This window comes from Electrona antarctica (genome assembly GCF_951216825.1).
Source record: "Electrona antarctica genome assembly, chromosome: 18".
Classification (NCBI taxonomy): domain Eukaryota; kingdom Metazoa; phylum Chordata; class Actinopteri; order Myctophiformes; family Myctophidae; genus Electrona; species Electrona antarctica.
This window is the reverse complement of record NC_136799.1, coordinates 9,037,286-9,056,899: the sequence shown is the minus strand read 5'-3', so window position 1 is coordinate 9,056,899 and position 19,614 is coordinate 9,037,286. Positions and strand designations below refer to the sequence as shown.

At 40.5% G+C, this 19,614-nt stretch overlaps 2 protein-coding genes across 2 annotated transcripts; both read left to right on the top strand.

Moving 5' to 3' along the window:
- Positions 1 to 1,668: 1,668 nt before the first annotated feature.
- Positions 1,669 to 9,907, top strand: LOC306941762 (serine/threonine-protein kinase/endoribonuclease IRE1-like; the record flags this gene model as incomplete). The annotated part of the gene is made up of 8 exons (XM_079527406.1): positions 1,669 to 1,745; positions 2,336 to 2,519; positions 6,915 to 7,281; positions 7,956 to 8,122; positions 8,214 to 8,434; positions 8,595 to 8,724; positions 8,910 to 9,007; positions 9,625 to 9,907. The coding sequence occupies 8 exons, from the start codon at positions 1,669 to 1,671 to the stop codon at positions 9,851 to 9,853; spliced, it is 1,473 nt and encodes a 490-aa protein (XP_079383532.1). The 3' UTR covers positions 9,854 to 9,907.
- A 4,074-nt stretch (positions 9,908 to 13,981) lies between these two features.
- On the top strand, positions 13,982 to 18,411 carry LOC306941748 (uncharacterized protein). Its single transcript, XM_079527388.1, has 6 exons — positions 13,982 to 13,993; positions 16,203 to 16,369; positions 16,461 to 16,681; positions 16,846 to 16,975; positions 17,132 to 17,229; positions 17,821 to 18,411. The coding sequence occupies exons 3-6, from the start codon at positions 16,470 to 16,472 to the stop codon at positions 18,047 to 18,049; spliced, it is 669 nt and encodes a 222-aa protein (XP_079383514.1). The 5' UTR covers positions 13,982 to 13,993; positions 16,203 to 16,369; positions 16,461 to 16,469; the 3' UTR covers positions 18,050 to 18,411.
- The last annotated feature ends 1,203 nt before the right edge of the window (positions 18,412 to 19,614 follow it).

Here is a 19,614-nt window from a genome sequence, read left to right as displayed (position 1 = left end):
AAAGTATCTAAACAAGCCATCCTCGGAAAAGCACGGAAATGGTACCAAATAAGTGACAGATGGAGGCAGCAGTTAGAGAAGCTTGCAAATATTGATGACTGTAAAGTTATCAAAGTCGGGAGTCTTATGTTTGTTGAAGATGATGAATTCCGCATTGCAAAGGGAAGTGATGGAACTGAGGTGTTCTTGGGGTTAAGAGATGATGGCACTGAAGTGGCAGTTAAGAGAATGACTAAATCCAACTACCAAGTGCTGAAGAATGAGGAAGGGTTTTTACGTCTTGATGATCCTTTGATCGTACGATATGTTGACTTTGCAGAGGATGACGACTTTGGTTATCTTGGACTTCAGTTATGTGAATACACACTGGAAGAATACATCAAATGTGACTTTCCTGAAGACAGCCTTTCTGAATTGAGGAGGGAACTTGCAAATCAGTTTCTCAAAAGCCTAAATATTCTTCATCGTCAGAATCCTCATATTCTCCACCGGGATATCAAGCCCCAGAATGTGCTGATTGGTAAGCTACAAAAGAAAAATAAACAAGCAGATTAATAATATAAGCAATATCATTGCACGCACGCACGCACACACGCACACACGCACACACACACACACACGTCTGTGTGCATGCTTGCGTGTCTGTGGCTCTCTATCTAAGAACTTTGATCTATCCAATTTGCCCTGCAGACATTCAAAAGCGAGCAAGATTGGCTGATTTTGGAATAAGCCGTCGATTACCCAAAGGACAAACAACCCACCGTACAAGCAGTGCGGGAACGAAATGCTGGAAGGCAAAGGAGACTTTGGATGAAGACGAAGATGATGTTGCATATAAAAGGAGCACTGATATCCAGGTTGTTGTTTTTTTCTGTGTGAGAAGTTAATGCATGGGAATGAAACAAATTATGAAAACGTACTTACTAAAATATGATGCTTATTCTTAAGGTGGCTGGAATGTTAATATATTACATCATATCTGGAGGACACCATCCATTTGGCAAAGGGGTTAGATGTGAAGGCAACATTTTGGATGGAATCTACAATCTGGATAAGGTTCGGGATGTGGTTGCTAAGGATCTCATTGAGCAGATGATCAATGAAGACCCAACGAAAAGACCTAAAGTGGAGGAATGCTTGGCTCATCCCTTCTTTTGGTCAAATGAGAGGTACGATAGAAACACTCAAACATTTTCCATTCATATATTGTTCATTCAATCACTTATATTAAAATGTTATTACATTTCATCTTAATCAGTGTCTGACGTTATCCTACGAAAAGGTACGTATATTCTACAGAGTAGACTAAAGTTTTCGGTACTTCTCTTTCCAGGAGAGTAGAGTACCTGAGAAACATTGGAAATGAAAAGGAAGTTAAGAACTTTCGAAATGCTGAGTATAATGCACTCATCAGTGCATTAGACCAGTATGCTGAGCAGGGACAGTTCAACGCATGGAAACATAAGGTGAGTTTATTTCAAATAGAGTGAGAAAACATAAAACCACTATTGCAATTTTGCATTTGTTTTGTATTTCTCTATTTCTTTCCTTCTATTCCTTATTTAAAATGCCTATATTGTGAATTACATTTGTTTATGAAATGTGCTATACAACTTTGTCAATGTACCTTGTATGTTTTTCCAGTTCCCACCTACGTTGGTCAAGAAGATGGATGGAAAGAAGCCGGCCTACCCCGAGAACACATTTGGACTGCTGCGCTTCATACGCAATGCACGTGAGCACTGGTAAGTTGAGTTAAGAACAACACAAAGGAAAGTCACTCTGGTCAATATGTATTATACAAAAATATTTGGTTTTCCTTATTTCTAAAATTGTGGACTGTGGAGCACTCGTCCTGGAGAGCTTCCTTCGCTGTCAAAACAAAATGTTCTCTGTTCTCTATTTATCAGTGGTACACTTGAATTTTAGGACAATGATACAAAGGTATGTAGGCTACAGTCAAATATCAATTTACTACCAAGGAAATCAACCCAATGGGCCCCAGTTGAGACCTCCCGTTAGTCCAACCTGTGCTGCGGGTTACAAATCACCTGTGGCTTCCTGTGAGGTTGGGGTTAAGTTAGGGTTCGGGATAGTGTTAGTAATGGTCGGACTAACGGGAGGTCGAGTTCACATCAGCCATTGTCAGGGTGTTTAATTGCAATTCCTTATACAGGTTTACCTCACGCAGCATGTGGCGTTGCAGACAGTGATATGGCTGTGGTAATTATTAGGCCTATAGCTGTGATTCACTGAGTCACAGTGAGTGTGGTCACAGGTGGGTCACCATCAGAATGAGACTTACTTGAGTGACCACTGCTCTCTCTGTTTACAGTGCTGCGGAGGTAGCTCATCTCGACCTGATGGAGATGTTTCCTGGTCTGTTTGGACGTGTTTACATGTTTGCCCAAGAACAAGGCTGGAACTCGAGGACCACCCTGAAGGAAATGGTTAAAAGAGAAAATGTCGGCACCGCCAGTGCTGTGGGAAAGTCCCCAAACCCTGAGAGAAAGACAAGTGTCAGTCTACCAGTGCAAGAATCTGGACTGAAAGACTCAAAGTGACTTCAAGGAATCAAAGGAGTTTTCATAAATGAGCTGAGGGAGAGTTTGATATACTGTATACTGTCATTGACATATCTTGTTGTCTGTTAAAGGAAACTACATGAATGTACTGAATCAATAGCCTGATGAGCAGAGTTACAGTAAGTTCTACTGAGGCGTTAGGGTCAATAGCACTCAGTATACAACACCAGTATAGAGATATGATTTGGTCTCTCTGTAAATATCCAAACATTATAAATGGGACCCCATGTCTCCATCTCCAATCCATGGGCCATTAATTACTTACCATTAATTTGGTCTTTAGCACCACCTGCAGGATTCTGGATGAAATTATTATTTTATTTCTGTTGGGTTTACACGAAATGAAATGAAATGAAATCTATATTTACCCAGGGTATCTGGGCTAAGCTCTAAGAACTTGTTTCCAGCCAGGCCCTGCTCATAGAACACATTTCATCGTAGTGGTTGATGCCTTGTTCAAGGGCATTTCAGCGGTGGTAATTTTAACGTGTCGGACGGCTGGTTCGAACTGGGAACCTTCCGGTATCTAGACCGCGCCGCTATCCGTTCGGCCACCGCTGCCACGCACACATAAATTAGCCTGCTTTCCATTCCTTTCAGTTGTTGCCACTTTTTTACAGTCTATGGTCAGCATTGGTCACCACACAGGAAAATAAAAACAAAACAAGAGCAGATAAACATGTATCTTTGACTGGCATGAGGACGGTTGATTCATGAGAATCAGGTGGGACATCACAGTCAGCTCAGTCTAATTAAATTAGTTTGAAAGGCCTGGTGTGACTGCTTAACCACTATTTTGTACTTCACTTCTATACAATGGTGCTATACAGTGAAAATAGCACATCTACATTTTGTAAATGTAAAATGTAAATAAATAGTTGGTTATGAAGCCCGGAGAAAAAGTAGAGATTACGGTAATTTAGTGTGGATGCTGTTTGTTTTGACTTTGGTGGTCAGCTTTTATCGTTTTAATATAAAGTTTGATTAAAGTTTGATTTGATTTCTAAAAGAAAAAGGAAGAGGAAAAAAAACGAAGGAAGACAAGAGGTGTGTTCATATAGTAGAAACTGAAAGAGGAAGAGGGGAAAAAAACGAACGCAGCATGTTTTGCGTCGTCGTACAATAGTAAACCATTATTTTATTGTCTACAGTTAAATACCTTTGGAAAAGTGGGACAGTGTCCAGGCGAGAGGTTAAGCTGAATAATGACAGACCCATGGAGTCCGACTCCTAGGCCTTAGGTGATTATATAATATATCATTCTTCGGACGTGTGTTTTATTGGAGCGCGGGCCCGTATCCCAGACCCAGAGAGAGACAGCATGAGACTGTTTTTGTGACTGTTGTGAAAACGGATTTGCGTTTATCAGCTTTGCCTTTTACTGAAAGTTAAATGTGTTTAAAGCGGTGCGGCTGTATCGCGTCAGGGAGTAGGATTCTTCTAAATAATATTCAAAAAGTTGCATCTGAGACAGAGACATATTGGTCACGTGAGGAGGAGGAGGAGGCGAATGGAGTTCGTTGCGGACCAGGCAGGAGTTCTAGAGTGACGTCTTCACGTCAGGAGTGTGTGAGTGTGACCGTGATTGACAGCTGTCATCAAAGGTGTTTCCCTGCCATCCAGACTACACTCTGACTACTCCTTGTATCATCTACCCCTGCTCACCCCATCAGACTGGTATATCCTGCTGTTTCCCCTGGGACAGAGGTATGTTATTTAGTTATTTATTTGTATGTCAGTTTGTATTATCTGTGTCGTCTCAGTCCAAAATGGGTTAATGGTGTTTATTATCATCATTTCATTTAAAGTGTGAATAGGGCATGACTATTACAATAATGTAATGTATTTGAAATATTCTGTGAAGCAGCATCGGAACAAGACCAATATTACCTTGCTGTTAAAACATTTATTAAAGCTGCCACACCCAAATTCTTTCTTAATAGCATTTTAAGAAGCAAATATGTTTACAATGACAGAACATTATGTAACATGCAATGCAACATTATGAAAAATACACGTACTGGCCATTTTTCGTGCTGTGTTTGTTTGAGATATTGTACAGTAGGACAACTTCAAAGAATGTCAACTGGTCTCAGTCTGAAATAAGGAAGTTCAAAGCCTAGAGGATAGACAACATCAATGCGTGCATTTAGAGCTGAATAACTAGACTGGGCCATGGAGTGAAGAACTAAGAGCTTTTCAAAAGTAAATATAATATGGAAATGGAACAATATGGAGACATGAATACTGTTGCTTCTACCAGTGAGTTCATGCTTTACCATGAATACAGACATTGTATACATTATTTATATATTTCAGTGGAACAATCTTACTTTCAGACTATTACGAAGTACAACTGGTCAGGAGTGACTGATAGTCGGCACCGCCGAGATTTTGGTTTCATGAACAAAAGGTATTGTTGCATCCAGCAATCTTACTTGAATAGCTGCATCTTAACATGGCTGCAGTGACAATTAAGTCTAATATCAAATCTTTGTTAAAGGTCAAGTTCAAGTAGGCTACACATCTAGGTGCTCTCCAGAGTATACACAACGATGTCCTATACCGTTCTAACCCTCCACCTTCTTTAACATGTGTAGGAATATACAGTTAATCTAAACTTAGCCTCGATTAAATAAGTAATAGATGTACCGGTCAGATGTACTAAACAGTTTTTCTTTTACCCAACAGTTATTCTGAAGCAAAGACATGGATCGATTTGCGCAGAGCATGTACCGGTTTCAGGTAGTTCCACCAGTGACTGCCAAGACAGATCTTATAATACATGTCATTATTAGGGACGACCTCAAGAAGCTCAAGAAATTAATCAGAGACAAAGACATCAATGGCCTTTACCCATGCAAGGAGCTGAATGATCATATATGTCCTTTGACTGCTGCTGTGGCATTTCACAAGGAGGATATTTGTGCCTTTCTTCTGAGTGAAAAAGGTGTAAACCCAGATCAGTTATCTACAAATAACCATACCCCTCTGGATTATGCCTCAATTCAGAAGACACCACTTGATTTTGTGCAGAGGCTGCTTGCAGCAGGAGCAAATCCAAATGGTACCACAACATATCCCTTCTCAATGCCGACACCAGTTCACAATGCTGCCATCAATGACAGGGATGATATCATGGAAGTCCTCATCAAAGCTGGAGGGATAGTAATTTTTTTCTTTGAAAAAAGTCATGGAGGGATTGTAACTTTATTCTCTCAAGGTCATGAGCATGCAAATTACAACAGAAAATTGTCTGAAATGATAGATAAGCTTGCATTGAGCGGTGATGACCTTTATTTAAAAATCAAACTTTTTATAGATATGTCACTTGCTGTAGAACAGAAAACACCCACAGAGGTTTTCAGCATTTATGATCGTTATATGCTGGAGGAGGATCCCCAGATCCATATGAACATGATTGACATACTCTTTAATGTTACGGACGGGCGCGGCGGGCAACTAGTAAATGAGTATCGTCAGAGAAGTCTTCAGTGGTTAAAGGACAACGAAAAGCTGAACTTCTACATTGAAAATGCAGACAAGCGGCTTCCAAAACTTCCCAATGCACATATTCAGGGTCAAGTTGTCAGATGTCTAAATGCAGTTTTCTGCACACTGAGAGAGATACCCAGTGAGGTATCACTGTCTATGACCCACAAACTACTGAAACTGCTTCACGCAAGCACTCCTGAAATGCAGCATGTGGTTTTGAAGACACTCTATGTGATTACACAGAAAACTAAATTAAAAGATAACTGGAATCGAAACCTGGTTGATGAATTATGCAAAGCACTTGTTCCTTTTGTGAAGAAAGAGCAGTCTAATATGAGGGAGCATACATACGGCATACTGGCAAACCTGCTTCCATTTGAGCATGCCACTGACATCTTTACGTCATTGGGAATAGATGATGTGCCTGAGGATATAATTACATCAGCAGACATGGAGACAGATGACAACCTGAAAGAAAGGCTTCGAGAATTGAAAAAGTATCTAAACAAGCCATCCTCGGAATGTGAAGTTTCCATGATCACCAATACAGAGCCACCAGGATCCAAGAAGCATGAAAAGCAAGAGAAGCTAAAAGATGAAGTTCATGTTGAAATGCCAACAACTGTTCCTGTTGAGGAATCTGGTCTGACTGAAAGTTCACATGTGCAGCCTATCGACCCCATTGTCAGTACATCACCAAAAGCACGGAAATGGCACCAAGTAAGTGACAGATGGAGGCAGCAGTTAGGGAAGCTTGCAAATATTGATAACTGTAAAGTTATCAAAGTCGGGAGTCTTATGTTTGTGAAAGATGATGTATTCCGCATTGCAAAGGGAAGTGATGGAACGGAGGTCTTCTTGGGGTTAAGAGATGATGGCACTGAAGTGGCAGTTAAGAGAATGACTAAATCCAACTACCAAGTGCTGAAGAATGAGGAAGGCTTTTTACGTCTTCCAGAGCTTGATGATCCTTTGATCGTACGATATGTTGACTTTGCAGAGGATGACGACTTTGGTTATCTTGGACTTCAGTTATGTGAATACACACTGGAAGAATACATCAAATGTGACTTTCCTGAAGACAGCCTTTCTGAATTGAGGAGGGAACTTGCAAATCAGTTTCTCAAAAGCCTAAGTATTCTTCATCGTCAGAATCCTCATATTCTCCACCGGGACATCAAGCCCCAGAATGTGCTGATTGGTAAGCTACAAAAGAAAAATAAACAAGCAGATAATATTAGAAATATAACACACAGTCACACACACAGTCACACACACACACACACACACACACACACACACACACACACACACACACACACACACACACACACACACACACACACACACACACACACACACACATTACATTACATTACATTACAGTCATTTAGCAGACGCTTTTATCCAAAGCGACTTACAATAAGTGTATTCAACATAGGTAGGGAACAAAAACTACTAATCACCAGAAGTCTTTAGTGCATTTTCTGCAAAAACAAGCAACCAAGAGTATACCTAGCGCTAAGGTAAAAGTGCAATATATCAGCTACCTATTTCCTTAAACAGATGAGACAAAATAGCTAAATCAAATGAGCATGAGCTAAAACAATTAAGTGTATCGACTAAACAAGATCCAATAAACAATACAACAATAGAAAACAAGCGTTCGTACAACTAGTTAACAACAAGTAGGTCAGGCAGAGAGGAAGGGTAGTGTTTCCTGAAGAGGTGGGTTTTCAACCTGCGGCGAAATATGGGCAGTGACTCTGCTGTCCTAACATCAGTGGGAAGTTCATTCCACCACTGTGGGGCCAGAACAGAACACACACACACACACACACCTAAAAGCTTTGATCTACCCAATTTGTCCTGCAGACATTCAAAAGCGAGCAAGACTAGCTGATTTTGGAATAAGCCGCCGATTACCCAAAGGACAAACAACCCACCGTACAAGCAGTGCGGGAACGAAATGCTGGAAGGCAAAGGAGACTTTGGATGAAGACGAAGATGATGTTGCATATAAAAGGAGCACCGATATCCAGGTTGTTGTTTTTTTCTGTGTGAGACGTCAATGAATGGGAATGAAACAAATTATGAAAACGTACTTACTAAAATATGATGCTTATTCTTAAGGTGGCTGGAATGTTAATATATTACATCATATCTGGAGGACACCATCCATTTGGCAAAGGGGTTAGATGTGAAGGCAACATTTTGGATGGAGTCTACAATCTGGATAAGGTTCAGGATGTGGTTGCTAAGGATCTCATTGAGCAGATGATCAATGAAGACCCAACGAAGAGACCTAAAGTGGAGGAATGCTTGGCTCATCCCTTCTTTTGGTCAAATGAGAGGTACGATAGAAACACTCATTTTCCATTCCAATATTGTTCATTCAATCACTTATATTAAAATGTTATTAAATTTCATCTTAATCAGTGTCTGACGTTATCCTACGAAAAGGTATGTATATTCTACAGAGTAGACTAAAGTTTTCGGTACTTCTCTTTCCAGGAGAGTAGAGTACCTGAGAAACATTGGAAATGAAAAGGAAGTTCAGAACTTTCGAAATGCTGACACAGACCTCATCAGTGCATTAGACCAGTATGCTGAGCAGGGACAGTTCAACGCATGGAAACATAAGGTGAGTTTATTTCAAATAGAGTGAGAAAACATAAAACCACTATTGCAATTTTGCATTTGTTTTGTATTTCTCTATTTTTTTCCTTCTATTCCTTATTTAAAATGCCTATATAAAGCACTGTGAATTACATTTGTTTATGAAATGTGCTATACAACTTTGTCAATGTACCTTGTATGTTTTTCCAGTTCCCACCTGCGTTGGTCCAGCAGATGGATGGAAAGAAGCCCTACCCCGAGAACACATTTGGACTGCTGCGCTTCATACGCAATGCACGTGAGCACTAGTAAGTTGAGTTAAGAACAACACAAAGGAAAGTCACTCTGGTCAATATGTATTATACAAAAATATTTGGTTTTCCTTATTTCTAAAATTGTGGACTGTGGAGCACTCGTCCTGGAGCACTTCCTTCGCTGTCAAAACAAAATGTTCTCTGTTCTCTGTTTATCAGTGTTACACTTGAATTTTAGGACAATGATACAAAGGTATGTAGGCTACAGTCAAATATCAATTTACTATACCAAGGAAATCAACCCAATGGGCCCCAGTTGAGACCTCCCGTTAGTCCAACCTGTGCTGCGGGTTACAAATCACCTGTGCTGCGGGTTACAAATCACCTGTGGCTTCCTGTGAAGTTGGGGTTAAGTTAGGGTTCGGGATAGTGTTAGTAATGGTCGGACTAACGGGAGGTCGAGTTCACATCAGCCATTGTCAGGGTGTTTAATTGCAATTCCTTATACAGGTTTACCTCACGCAGCATGTGGTGTTGCAGACAGTGATATGGCTGTGGTAATTATTAGGCCTATAGCTGTGATTCACTGAGTCACAGTGAGTGTGGTCACAGGTGGGTCACCATCAGAATATGAGACTTACTTGAGTGACCACTGCTCTCTCTGTTTACAGTGCTGCGGAGGTAGCTCATCTCGACCTGATGGAGATGTTTCCTGGTCTGTTTGGACGTGTTTACATGTTTGCCCAAGAACAAGGCTGGAACTCGAGGACCACCCTGAAGGAAATGGTTAAAAGAGAAAATGTCGGCACCGCCAGTGCTGTGGGAAAGTCCCCAAACCCTGAGAGAAAGACAAGTGTCAGTCTACCAGTGCAAGAATCTGGACTGAAAGACTCAAAGTGACTTCAAGGAATCAAAGGAGTTTTCATAAATGAGCTGAGGGAGTTTGATATACTGTATACTGTCATTGACATATCTTGTTGTCTGTTAAAGGAAACTACATGAATGTACTGAATCAATAGCCTGATGAGCAGAGTTACAGTAAGTTCTACTGAGGCGTTAGGGTCAATAGCACTCAGTATACAACACCAGTATAGAGATATGATTTGGGCTCTCTGTAAATATCCAAACATTATAAATGGGACCCCATGTCTCCATCTCCAATCCATGGGCCATTAATTACTTACCATTCATTTGGGCTTAACACCACCTGCAGGATTCTGGATGAAATGTATTATTTCTGGTGGGTTACACGCACACATAAATTACCCTGCTTGCCTTGCCATTCCTTTCAGTTGTTGCCACTTTTTCGTCCCATTTTTTTTACAGTCTATGGTCACCACACAGGAAAACGAAATAAACAAAACAAGAGCAGATAAACATTTCTCTTTGACTCGCATGTGAGAGGATGGTTGATTCATGAGCATATAAGGTGTGACATCACAGTCAGCTCAGTGTCTAATTCAATTAGTTTAAAAGTTTTTGTACGTCACTATACAATGGTGCTATGCAGTGAAAATAGCACATCTAAATTTTGTAAATGTAAAATGTAAATAAATAGCTGGTTATGGTCACATTATCATATCATAAAATAAATATCTTTTTCCAAAAAAGGACGGATGGGCACTGGATATGCCCATCGTGTTGTGTAAACCAAAGCTCTACACGTTGCGAGATAAAGCATGTCTATGGTTCAGAAAACTACCTATAGGCTATAGCCTACTGTATAATCTGTCAAAAAAGAAACGATCCTTATGTGCCAAATCAGAGCTGGCATACTTGGACTTCATATGACTGTCTGCATGGTATAGTAGGCCTGGTATTCAAGGACCCCCAGTTTGCATGGTATATTAGGCCATGGTATAGTAGGCCTATATTATTATTATTATTATATATTGTATACGCACGGTTGAGGAGGATAGATTATGTAGTTTGTGTGAAATGAAATGAAATGCACTTTGATTTTTTTTATTGCCCATTTATACAATTCTATCAGTCAGACACTAAGGTGGATCCTTATTTTTATTTTTTTGCTTCATTTGTTGAAAAGGCCTAGGGCAGTGCTTCCCAAACTTTTTCATGTCAAGGACCCCCAAATTGACACCAATTAGCCCCGCGGACCCCCATAAGAGAAGATTTTTACGGCTCTAGCAGTGATTCTCAACCCGTTTAATTTCAAGGACCCCCAGTTTGACATGCATTAGTCTACGGACCCCCATTTAATGGCATTTCTATCTCTGGGACCCCCAATTTATATTGTAAAATCAATGTTATTTTAACTCTTGAGAGTGTACAAATGGAACACAATGTGTCATTTGTACACTCTGAGTTACAGACCCATAATGGTCCATTTGGTTCCAAACTATCATTTAGCTGGGGACCCCCTGGAACTCCCTCAGGTACCTCTGGGGGTCTCCGGACCCCACTTTGGGAACCACTGGCCTAGGGGACTAGGCTAAGGCTGGTCAATGTTGTTTCAATGCTGGTTCCTTCATTCATCTGTGCACCGATGGGCGCTGTGGTCTGTGGATCATTAGTGGATGCTCTGTTTTGACTTTGGTGGTCAGCTTTTTTTTAGATTATTTTTTTTGCTTTTTCTGCCTATATTGATAGGTTGAAAGTAGTCTGACAGGAAATGGGGAGAGAGATGGGGGGGGAAGACACACGGCAAAGCCCGTCGGGCTCGGGAGTCGAACCCGCGGTACGCCGTCAGGATGGCTCAGCAGCCTAGGTGCCCAGACGGTTGAGCTAACCGTCCGAGCCAGTGGTCAGCTTTTGTTGTTTTAAATGTGCTATATAAATAAAGTTTGAATAAAGTTTGATTTGATATATAAAAGAAAAGGGAAGAGGTAAAAAAAAAGACGATAAAGGAAGAGGTCTTCATATATACAGAAACTGAAAGAGAGGAAGAGGAGAAAAACGATCACTACGTTTTTGCGTCGTCGTAGTAAATTTCAAACGAAAGCACAAGTCAATACAAAAACTGTTACTTTGAGGATGAAACCATAAAAAGCACTAAAGCCATAACCACACCAAAGGGTCACCATGCAACTCCTTAGGTCCAAACGGTTGTAAGGAGTTAACGCTAAAACCGCCTCGACCCTTTGGTGTGGTTTGGGCCATTGAATTCCATGCGTTGAATCACTAGGGTCAACGTGGGGTCAACGTGCAACAAGACATATCACACCGCAGGGACAACGCTAAAACCGCCTTGACCCTTTGGTGTGGTTAGGGCTTAAGACTTGTTTACATCAGAGTCCTCCATTTTCAATTCCTCAGAACATTTAAAGACGTAAAAAAATAATTGCTAAGCCTGATGTCATAAAAGTCTAATATCTCCCTAAGCTATGGGGAATTCGCTATCTGGGTTTAAATCCCGGGCATTACATATGCATCGTCTCAAATGTCCATTTCTGTTGAAGCAGGACAGATGTCAGTATCGGTATAGACGGGAGGAATACTGACTTGACGCAGTCATTGGAGGCTAGTATATGATGTCAGTATCAGTATGACGTAATGACTGCATGCATCACTGGTGTAGAGAGACACAGTATATTGGTACCTGGCATTGTGCAGGAAAAAAAGGTTTCAGTCGTACATCAGAACTGTGAGAGCAGTATTTCTGGGTAGAATGTCCTAGTTTATATCTACACAATGTAAAATAAAATGTACAGAACATCATTATCTATGTGTCAACCTGTGGATATTTAGAACAAAATAATATATTTCTAATAGTAAATAAGAATTCACTGTACATGTCCTGTTCTTAAGGTTAATGAATAAGAGTACTGGTCCAATGCCACGCTGCCGGTTACTCCCTGTTTTATTGTAGACAATAAATGTATAAGCATAGAGAGGTCCAAAGGTCCATTTTGAAGTGTTGATGTGGTTCTGAAAGACACACATGCCTGTCAATGTGAAGATCATGCTTGGAAATTGTAAGTTTAATTTACCTTCAATATTCTTAACAGTGTTATATTATGCTACATGCTGACAGAATAAACCTGAGCAATTATAATTCATATAAAAAATATAATCTGACCATGTTTTTGTATATATTTAGGCTATTTTAAAGTGTGAATAGGGTATGACTTCTGCAATCATGTATTTTAAATATTCTGAGAGAGCAGAATCGGAACAAGACCAATATTTCCTTGCTGTTAAACACACATTTATTAAAGCTGACACACCCCAATTATTTTTTCATAGCATTTAAAAAAGCAAATACGTTTACAATGGAACAACATTATGTGTCTGCACTATAACAATATTATGAAAAATACACGTACTGGCCATTTTTCGTGCTGTGGTTGTTGAGATATTGTACAGTAGCAGTAGGACAACTTCAAAGAATGTCAACTGTTTTCAGTCTGAAATAAGGAAGTTCAAAGTCTAGATGATAGACATCAATGTGTGCATTTAGAGCTGAATAACTAGACTAGGCCATGGAGTAGAGATTTTCAAAAGTAAACAAAATATGGAAATGGAACAATATGGAGACATGAATACTGTTTGTTCTACCAGTGAGTTCATGCTTTACCATGAATACAGACATTGTATACATTTTTTATATATTTCAGCGGAACAATCCTACTTTCAGACTATTGCGAAGTACAACTGGTCAGGACTCCTGACCAGTTGTACACTCCTGACTCTGGAGTGACATAGCCTTTTAAAGTGGTGGTTTCATGAGCAAAAGGCATTGTTGCATCCAGCATTCTTACTTGAATACCTGCATCTTAACATGGCTGGTGATAGACAATTACGCCTAAGTCTAATATCAAATCTTTGTTAAAGATCAAGTTCAGGTACACATTTTCTAGGTGCTCTCCAGAGTATACACAACAATCTCCGGTACAGTTCTAACCCTCCACCTTTCTTTAACATGTGTAGAAATATACAGTTCATCTAAACATATAGCCTTGGTTAAATAAGTAACACATGTACTGGTCAGATGCACTAAACAGTTTTTCTTTTACCCAACAGTTATTCTGAAGCATGGATCCATTTGTGCAGAGCATGAATATTACGTACCAGTTGCAGGTAGTTCCACCAGGACAGATCACCAAGACAGATCTTATAATACATGTCATTATTAGGGACGACCTCAAGAAGCTCAAGAAATTAATCAGAGACAAAGACATTAATGGCCTTTACCCATGCAAGGAGCTGAATGATCATATATGTCCTTTGGCTGCTGCTGTGGCATTTCACAAGGAGGATATTTGTGCCTTTCTTCTGAGTGAAAAAGGTGTAAACCCAGATCAGTTATCCACAAATAACCGGACCCCTCTGGATTATGCCTCAATTCAGAAGACCCCACTTGATTTTGTGCAGAGGCTGCTTGCAGCAGGAGCAAATCCAAATGGTACCACACCATTTCCCTTCTCAATGCCGACACCACTTCACAATGCTGCCATCAATGACAGGGATGATATCATGGAAGTCCTCATCAAAGCTGGGGGGATTCTAATTTTCGTGCAAGGTCATGACCATGCAATTTACAACAGAAAATTGTCTGAAATGATAGATAAGCTTGAATTGAGTGGTGATGACCTTTATTTAAAAATCAAACTTTTTAGAGATATGGAACTTGCTGTAGAACAGAAAACACCAGCAGAGGTTTTCAGCATTTATGATCGTTATATGCTGGAGGAGCATCCCCAGACCCATATGAACATGATTGACATGCTCTTTAATGTTACGAGGGAGGGGGCCGGCAGCGGGCAACTAGTAAATGAGTATCGTCAGAGAAGTCTTCAGTGGTTAAAGGACAACGAAAAGCTGAACTTCTACATTGAAAATGCAGACAAGCGGCTTCCAAAACTTCCCAATGCAGTCGTTCAGGGTGGTGTTGTCAGATGTCTAAATGCAGTTTTCTGCACACTGAGAGATATACCCAGTGAGGTATCACTGTCTATGACCCCCAAACTACTGAAACTGCTTCACGCAAGCACTCCTGAAATGCAGCATGTGGTTTTGAAGACACTCTATGTGATTACACAGAAAACTAAATTAAAAGATAACTGGAATCCAAACCTGATTGACAAATTATGCAAAGCACTTGTTCCTTTTGTGAAGAAAGAGCAGTCTAATATGAGGGAGTATACATACGGCATACTGGCAAACCTGCTTCCATTTGAGCATGCCACTGACGTCTTTACGTCATTGGGAATAGATGATGTGCCTGAGGATATAATTACATCAGCAGACATGGAAACGGATGACAACCTGAAAGAAAGGCTTCGAGAATTGAAAAAGTATCTAAACAAGCCATCCTCGGAATGTGAAGTTTCCATGATCACCAATACAGAGCCACCAGGATCCAAGAAGCATGGAAAGCAAGAGAAGCTAAAAGATGAAGTTCATGTTGATGCAGAAATGCCAGCAACAGTTCCTGTTGAGGAATCTTGTCTGACTGAAAGTTCACATGTGCAGCCTATCGACCCCATTGTCAGTACATCACCAAAAGCGCGGAAATGGTACCAAATAAGTGACAGATGGAGGAAGCAGTTAGAGAAGCTTGCAAATATTGATGACTGTAAAGTTATAAAAGTTGGGAGTCTTATGTTTGTGGAAGATGATGAATTCCGCATTGCAAAGGGAAGTGATGGAACTGAGGTGTTCTTGGGGTTAAGAGATGATGGCACTGAAGTGGCAGTTAAGAGAATGACTAAATCCAACTACCAAGTGCTGAAGAATGAGGAAGGCTTTTTACGTCTTCCCGAGCTTGATGATCCTTTGATTGTACGATATGTTGACTTTGCAGAGGATAAACACTTTGGTTATCTTGGACTTCAGTTATGTGAATACACACTGGAAGAATACATCAAATGTGACTTTCCTGAAGACGGCCTTTCTGAATTGAGGAGGGAACTTGCAAATCAGTTTCTCAAAAGCCTAAGTATTCTTCATCGTCAGAATCCTCATATTCTCCACCGGGACATCAAGCCCCAGAATGTGCTGATTGGTAAGCTACAAAAGAAAAATAAACAAGCAGATAATATAAGAAACACACACACACACACACACACACACACACACACACACACACACACACACACACACACACACACACACACACACACACACACACACACACACACACACACACACACACACACACACACACACACACACACACACACACACACACACACACACACACACACGTCTGTCTGTCTGTGTGCATGCTTGCGTGTGTCTGTGGCTCTTAATCTAAAAGCTTTGATCTACCCAATTTGCCCTGCAGACATTCAAAAGCGAGCAAGACTAGCTGATTTTGGAATAAGCCGCCGATTACCCAAAGGACAAACAACCCACCGTACAAGCAGTGCGGGAACGAAATGCTGGAAGGCAAAGGAGACTTTGGATGAAGACGAAGATGATGTTGCATATAAAAGGAGCACCGATATCCAGGTTGTTGGTTTTTTCTGTGTGAGATGTCAATGAATGGGAATGAAACAAATTATGAAAACTTACTTACTAAAATATGATGCTTATTCTTAAGGTGGCTGGAATGTTAATATATTACATCATATCTGGAGGACACCATCCATTTGACAAAGGGGTTAGATGTGAAGGCAACATTTTGGATGGAGTCTACAATCTGGATAAGGTTCAGGATGTGGTTGCTAAGGATCTCATTGAGCAGATGATCAATGAAGAACCAACGAAAAGACCCAAAGTGGAGGAATGCTTGGCTCATCCCTTCTTTTGGTCAAATGAGAGGTATGATAGAAACACTCAAACATTTTCCATTCCAATATTGTTCATTCAATCACTTATATTAAAATGTTATTACATTTCATCTTAATCAGTGTCTGACGTTATCCTACGAAAAGGTATGTATATTCTACAGAGTAGACTAAAGTTTTCGGTACTTCTCTTTCCAGGAGAGTAGAGTACCTGAGAAACATTGGAAATGAAAAGGAAGTTCAGAACTTTCGAAATGCTGACAAGGACCTCATCAGTGCATTAGACCAGTATGCTGAGCAGGGACAGTTCAACGCATGGAAACATAAGGTGAGTTTATTTCAAATAGAGTGAGAAAACATAAAACCACTATTGCAATTTTCCTTCTATTCCTTATTTAAAATGCCTATATAAAGCACTGTGAATTACATTTGTTTATGAAATGTGCTATACAACTTTGTCAATGTACCTTGTATGTTTTTCCAGTTCCCACCTGCATTGGTCCAGCAGATGGATGGAAAGAAGCCCTACCCCGAGAACACATTTGGACTGCTGCGCTTCATACGCAATGCACGTGAGCACTAGTAAGTTGAGTTAAGAACAACACAAAGGAAAGTCACTCTGGTCAATATGTATTATACAAAAATATTTGGTTTTCCTTATTTCTAAAATTGTGGACTGTGGAGCACTCGTCCTGGAGAGCTTCCTTTGCTGTCAAAACAAAATGTTCTCTGTTCTCTATTTATCAGTGGTACACTTGAATTTTAGGACAATGATACAGTCAAATATCAACCAAGGAAATCAACCCAATGGGCCGCAGTTGAGACCTCCCATTAGTCCAACCTGTGCTGCGGATTACAAATCACCTGTGCTGCGGGTTACAAATCACCCGTGGCTTCCTGTGAGGTTGGGGTTAAGTTAGGGTTCGGGATAGTGTTAGTAATGGTCGGACTAACGGGAGGTCGAGTTCACATCAGCCATTGTCAGGGTGTTTAATTGCAATTCCTTATACAGGTTTACCTCACGCAGCATGTGGCGTTGCAGACAGTGATATGGCTGTGGTAATTATTAGGCCTATAGCTGTGATTCACTGAGTCACAGTGAGTGTGGTCACAGGTGGGTCACCATCAGAATATGAGACTTACTTGATTGACCACTGCTCTCTCCGTTTACAGTGCTGCGGAGGTAGCTCATCTCGACCTGATGGAGATGTTTCCTGGTCTGTTTGGACGCGTTTACATGTTTGCCCAAGAACAAGGCTGGAACTCGAGGACCACCCTGAAGGAAATGGTTAAAAGAGAACATGTCGGCACCGCCAGTGCTGTGGGAAAGTCCCCAAACCCTGAGAGAAAGACAAGTGTCAGTCTACCAGTGCAAGAATCTGGACTGAAAGACTCAAAGTGACTTCAAGGAATCAAAGGAGTTTTCATAAATGAGCTGAGGGAGAGTTTGATATACTGTATACTGTCATTGACATATCTTGTTGTCTGTTAAAGGAAACTACATGAATGAACTGAATCAATAGCCTGATGAGCAGAGTTACAGTAAGTTCTACTGAGGCGTTAGGGTCAATAGCACTCAGTATACAACACCAGTATAGAGATATGATTTGGGGATCTCTGTAAATATCCAAACATTATAAATGGGACCCCATGTCTCCATCTCCAATCCATGGGCCATTAATTACTTACCATTAATTTGGACTTTAGCACCACCTGCAGGATTCTGGATGAAATTATTATTTTATTTCTGTTGGGTTACACGCACACATATAAATTAGCCTGCTTTCCATTCCTTTCAGTTGTTGCCACTTTTTTACAGTCTATGGTCACCACATAGGAAAATAAAAACAAAACAAGAGCAGATAAACATTTATCTTTGACTGGCATGAGGACGGTTGATTCATGAGAATCAGGTGGGACATCACAGTCAGCTCAGTCTAATTAAATTAGTTTGAAAGGCCTGGTGTGACTGCTTAACCACTATTTTGTACTTCACTTCTATACAATGGTGCTATACAGTGAAAATAGCACATCTACATTTTGTAAATGTAAAATGTAAATAAATAGTTGGTTATGAAGCCCGGAGAAAAAGTAGAGATTACGGTAATTTAGTGTGGATTTTGTTTGTTTTGACTTTGGTGGTCAGCTTTTATCGTTTTAATATAAAGTTTGATTTGATTTCTAAAAGAAAAAGGAAGAGGAAAAAAAACGAAGGAAGAGAAGAGGTGTGTTCATATAGTAGAAACTGAAAGAGGAAGAGGGGAAAAAACGAACGCAGCACGTTTTTGCGTCGTCGTACTATAGTAAACCATTATTTTATTGTCTATAATGTCTAATGTTAAATACCTTTGGAAAAGTGGGACAGTGTCCAGGCGAGAGGTTAAGCTGAATAATGACAGACCCATGGAGTCCGACTCCTAGGCCTTAGGTGATTATATCATATATCATTATTCGGACGTGTGTTTTATTGGAGCGCGGGCCCGTATCCCAGACCCAGAGAGAGACAGCATGAGACTGTTTTTGTGACTGTTGTGAAAACGGATTTGCGTTTTTCAGCTTTGCCTTTTACTGAAAGTTAAGTGTGTTTAAAGCGGTGCGGCTGTATCGCGTCAGGGAGTAGGATTCTTCTAAATAATATTCAAAAAGTTGCATCTGAGACAGAGACATATTGGTCACGTGAGGAGGAGGAGGAGGCGAATGCGGACCAGGCAGGAGTTCTAGAGTGAAGTCTTCACGTCAGGAGTGTGTGAGTGTGACCGTGATTGACAGCTGTCATCAAAGGTGTTTCCCTGCCATCCAGACTACACTCTGACTACTCCTTGTATCATCTACCCCTGCTCACCCCATCAGACTGGTATATCCTGCTGTTTCCCCTGGGACAGAGGTATGTTATTTAGTTATTTGTATTTGTATGTCAGTTTGTATTATCTGTGTCGTCTCAGTCCAAAATGGGTTAATGGTGTTTAT

Coding starts and splice junctions, on each gene's coding strand:
- LOC306941748 (XM_079527388.1), top strand. CDS start 16,470: ATGTTAATATATTACATCATATCTGGAGGACACCATCCATTTGACAAA. Junction 16,682..16,845: donor TTCTTTTGGTCAAATGAGAG/GTATGATAGAAA, acceptor TTCTCTTTCCAG/GAGAGTAGAGTACCTGAGAA. Junction 16,976..17,131: donor TCAACGCATGGAAACATAAG/GTGAGTTTATTT, acceptor ATGTTTTTCCAG/TTCCCACCTGCATTGGTCCA.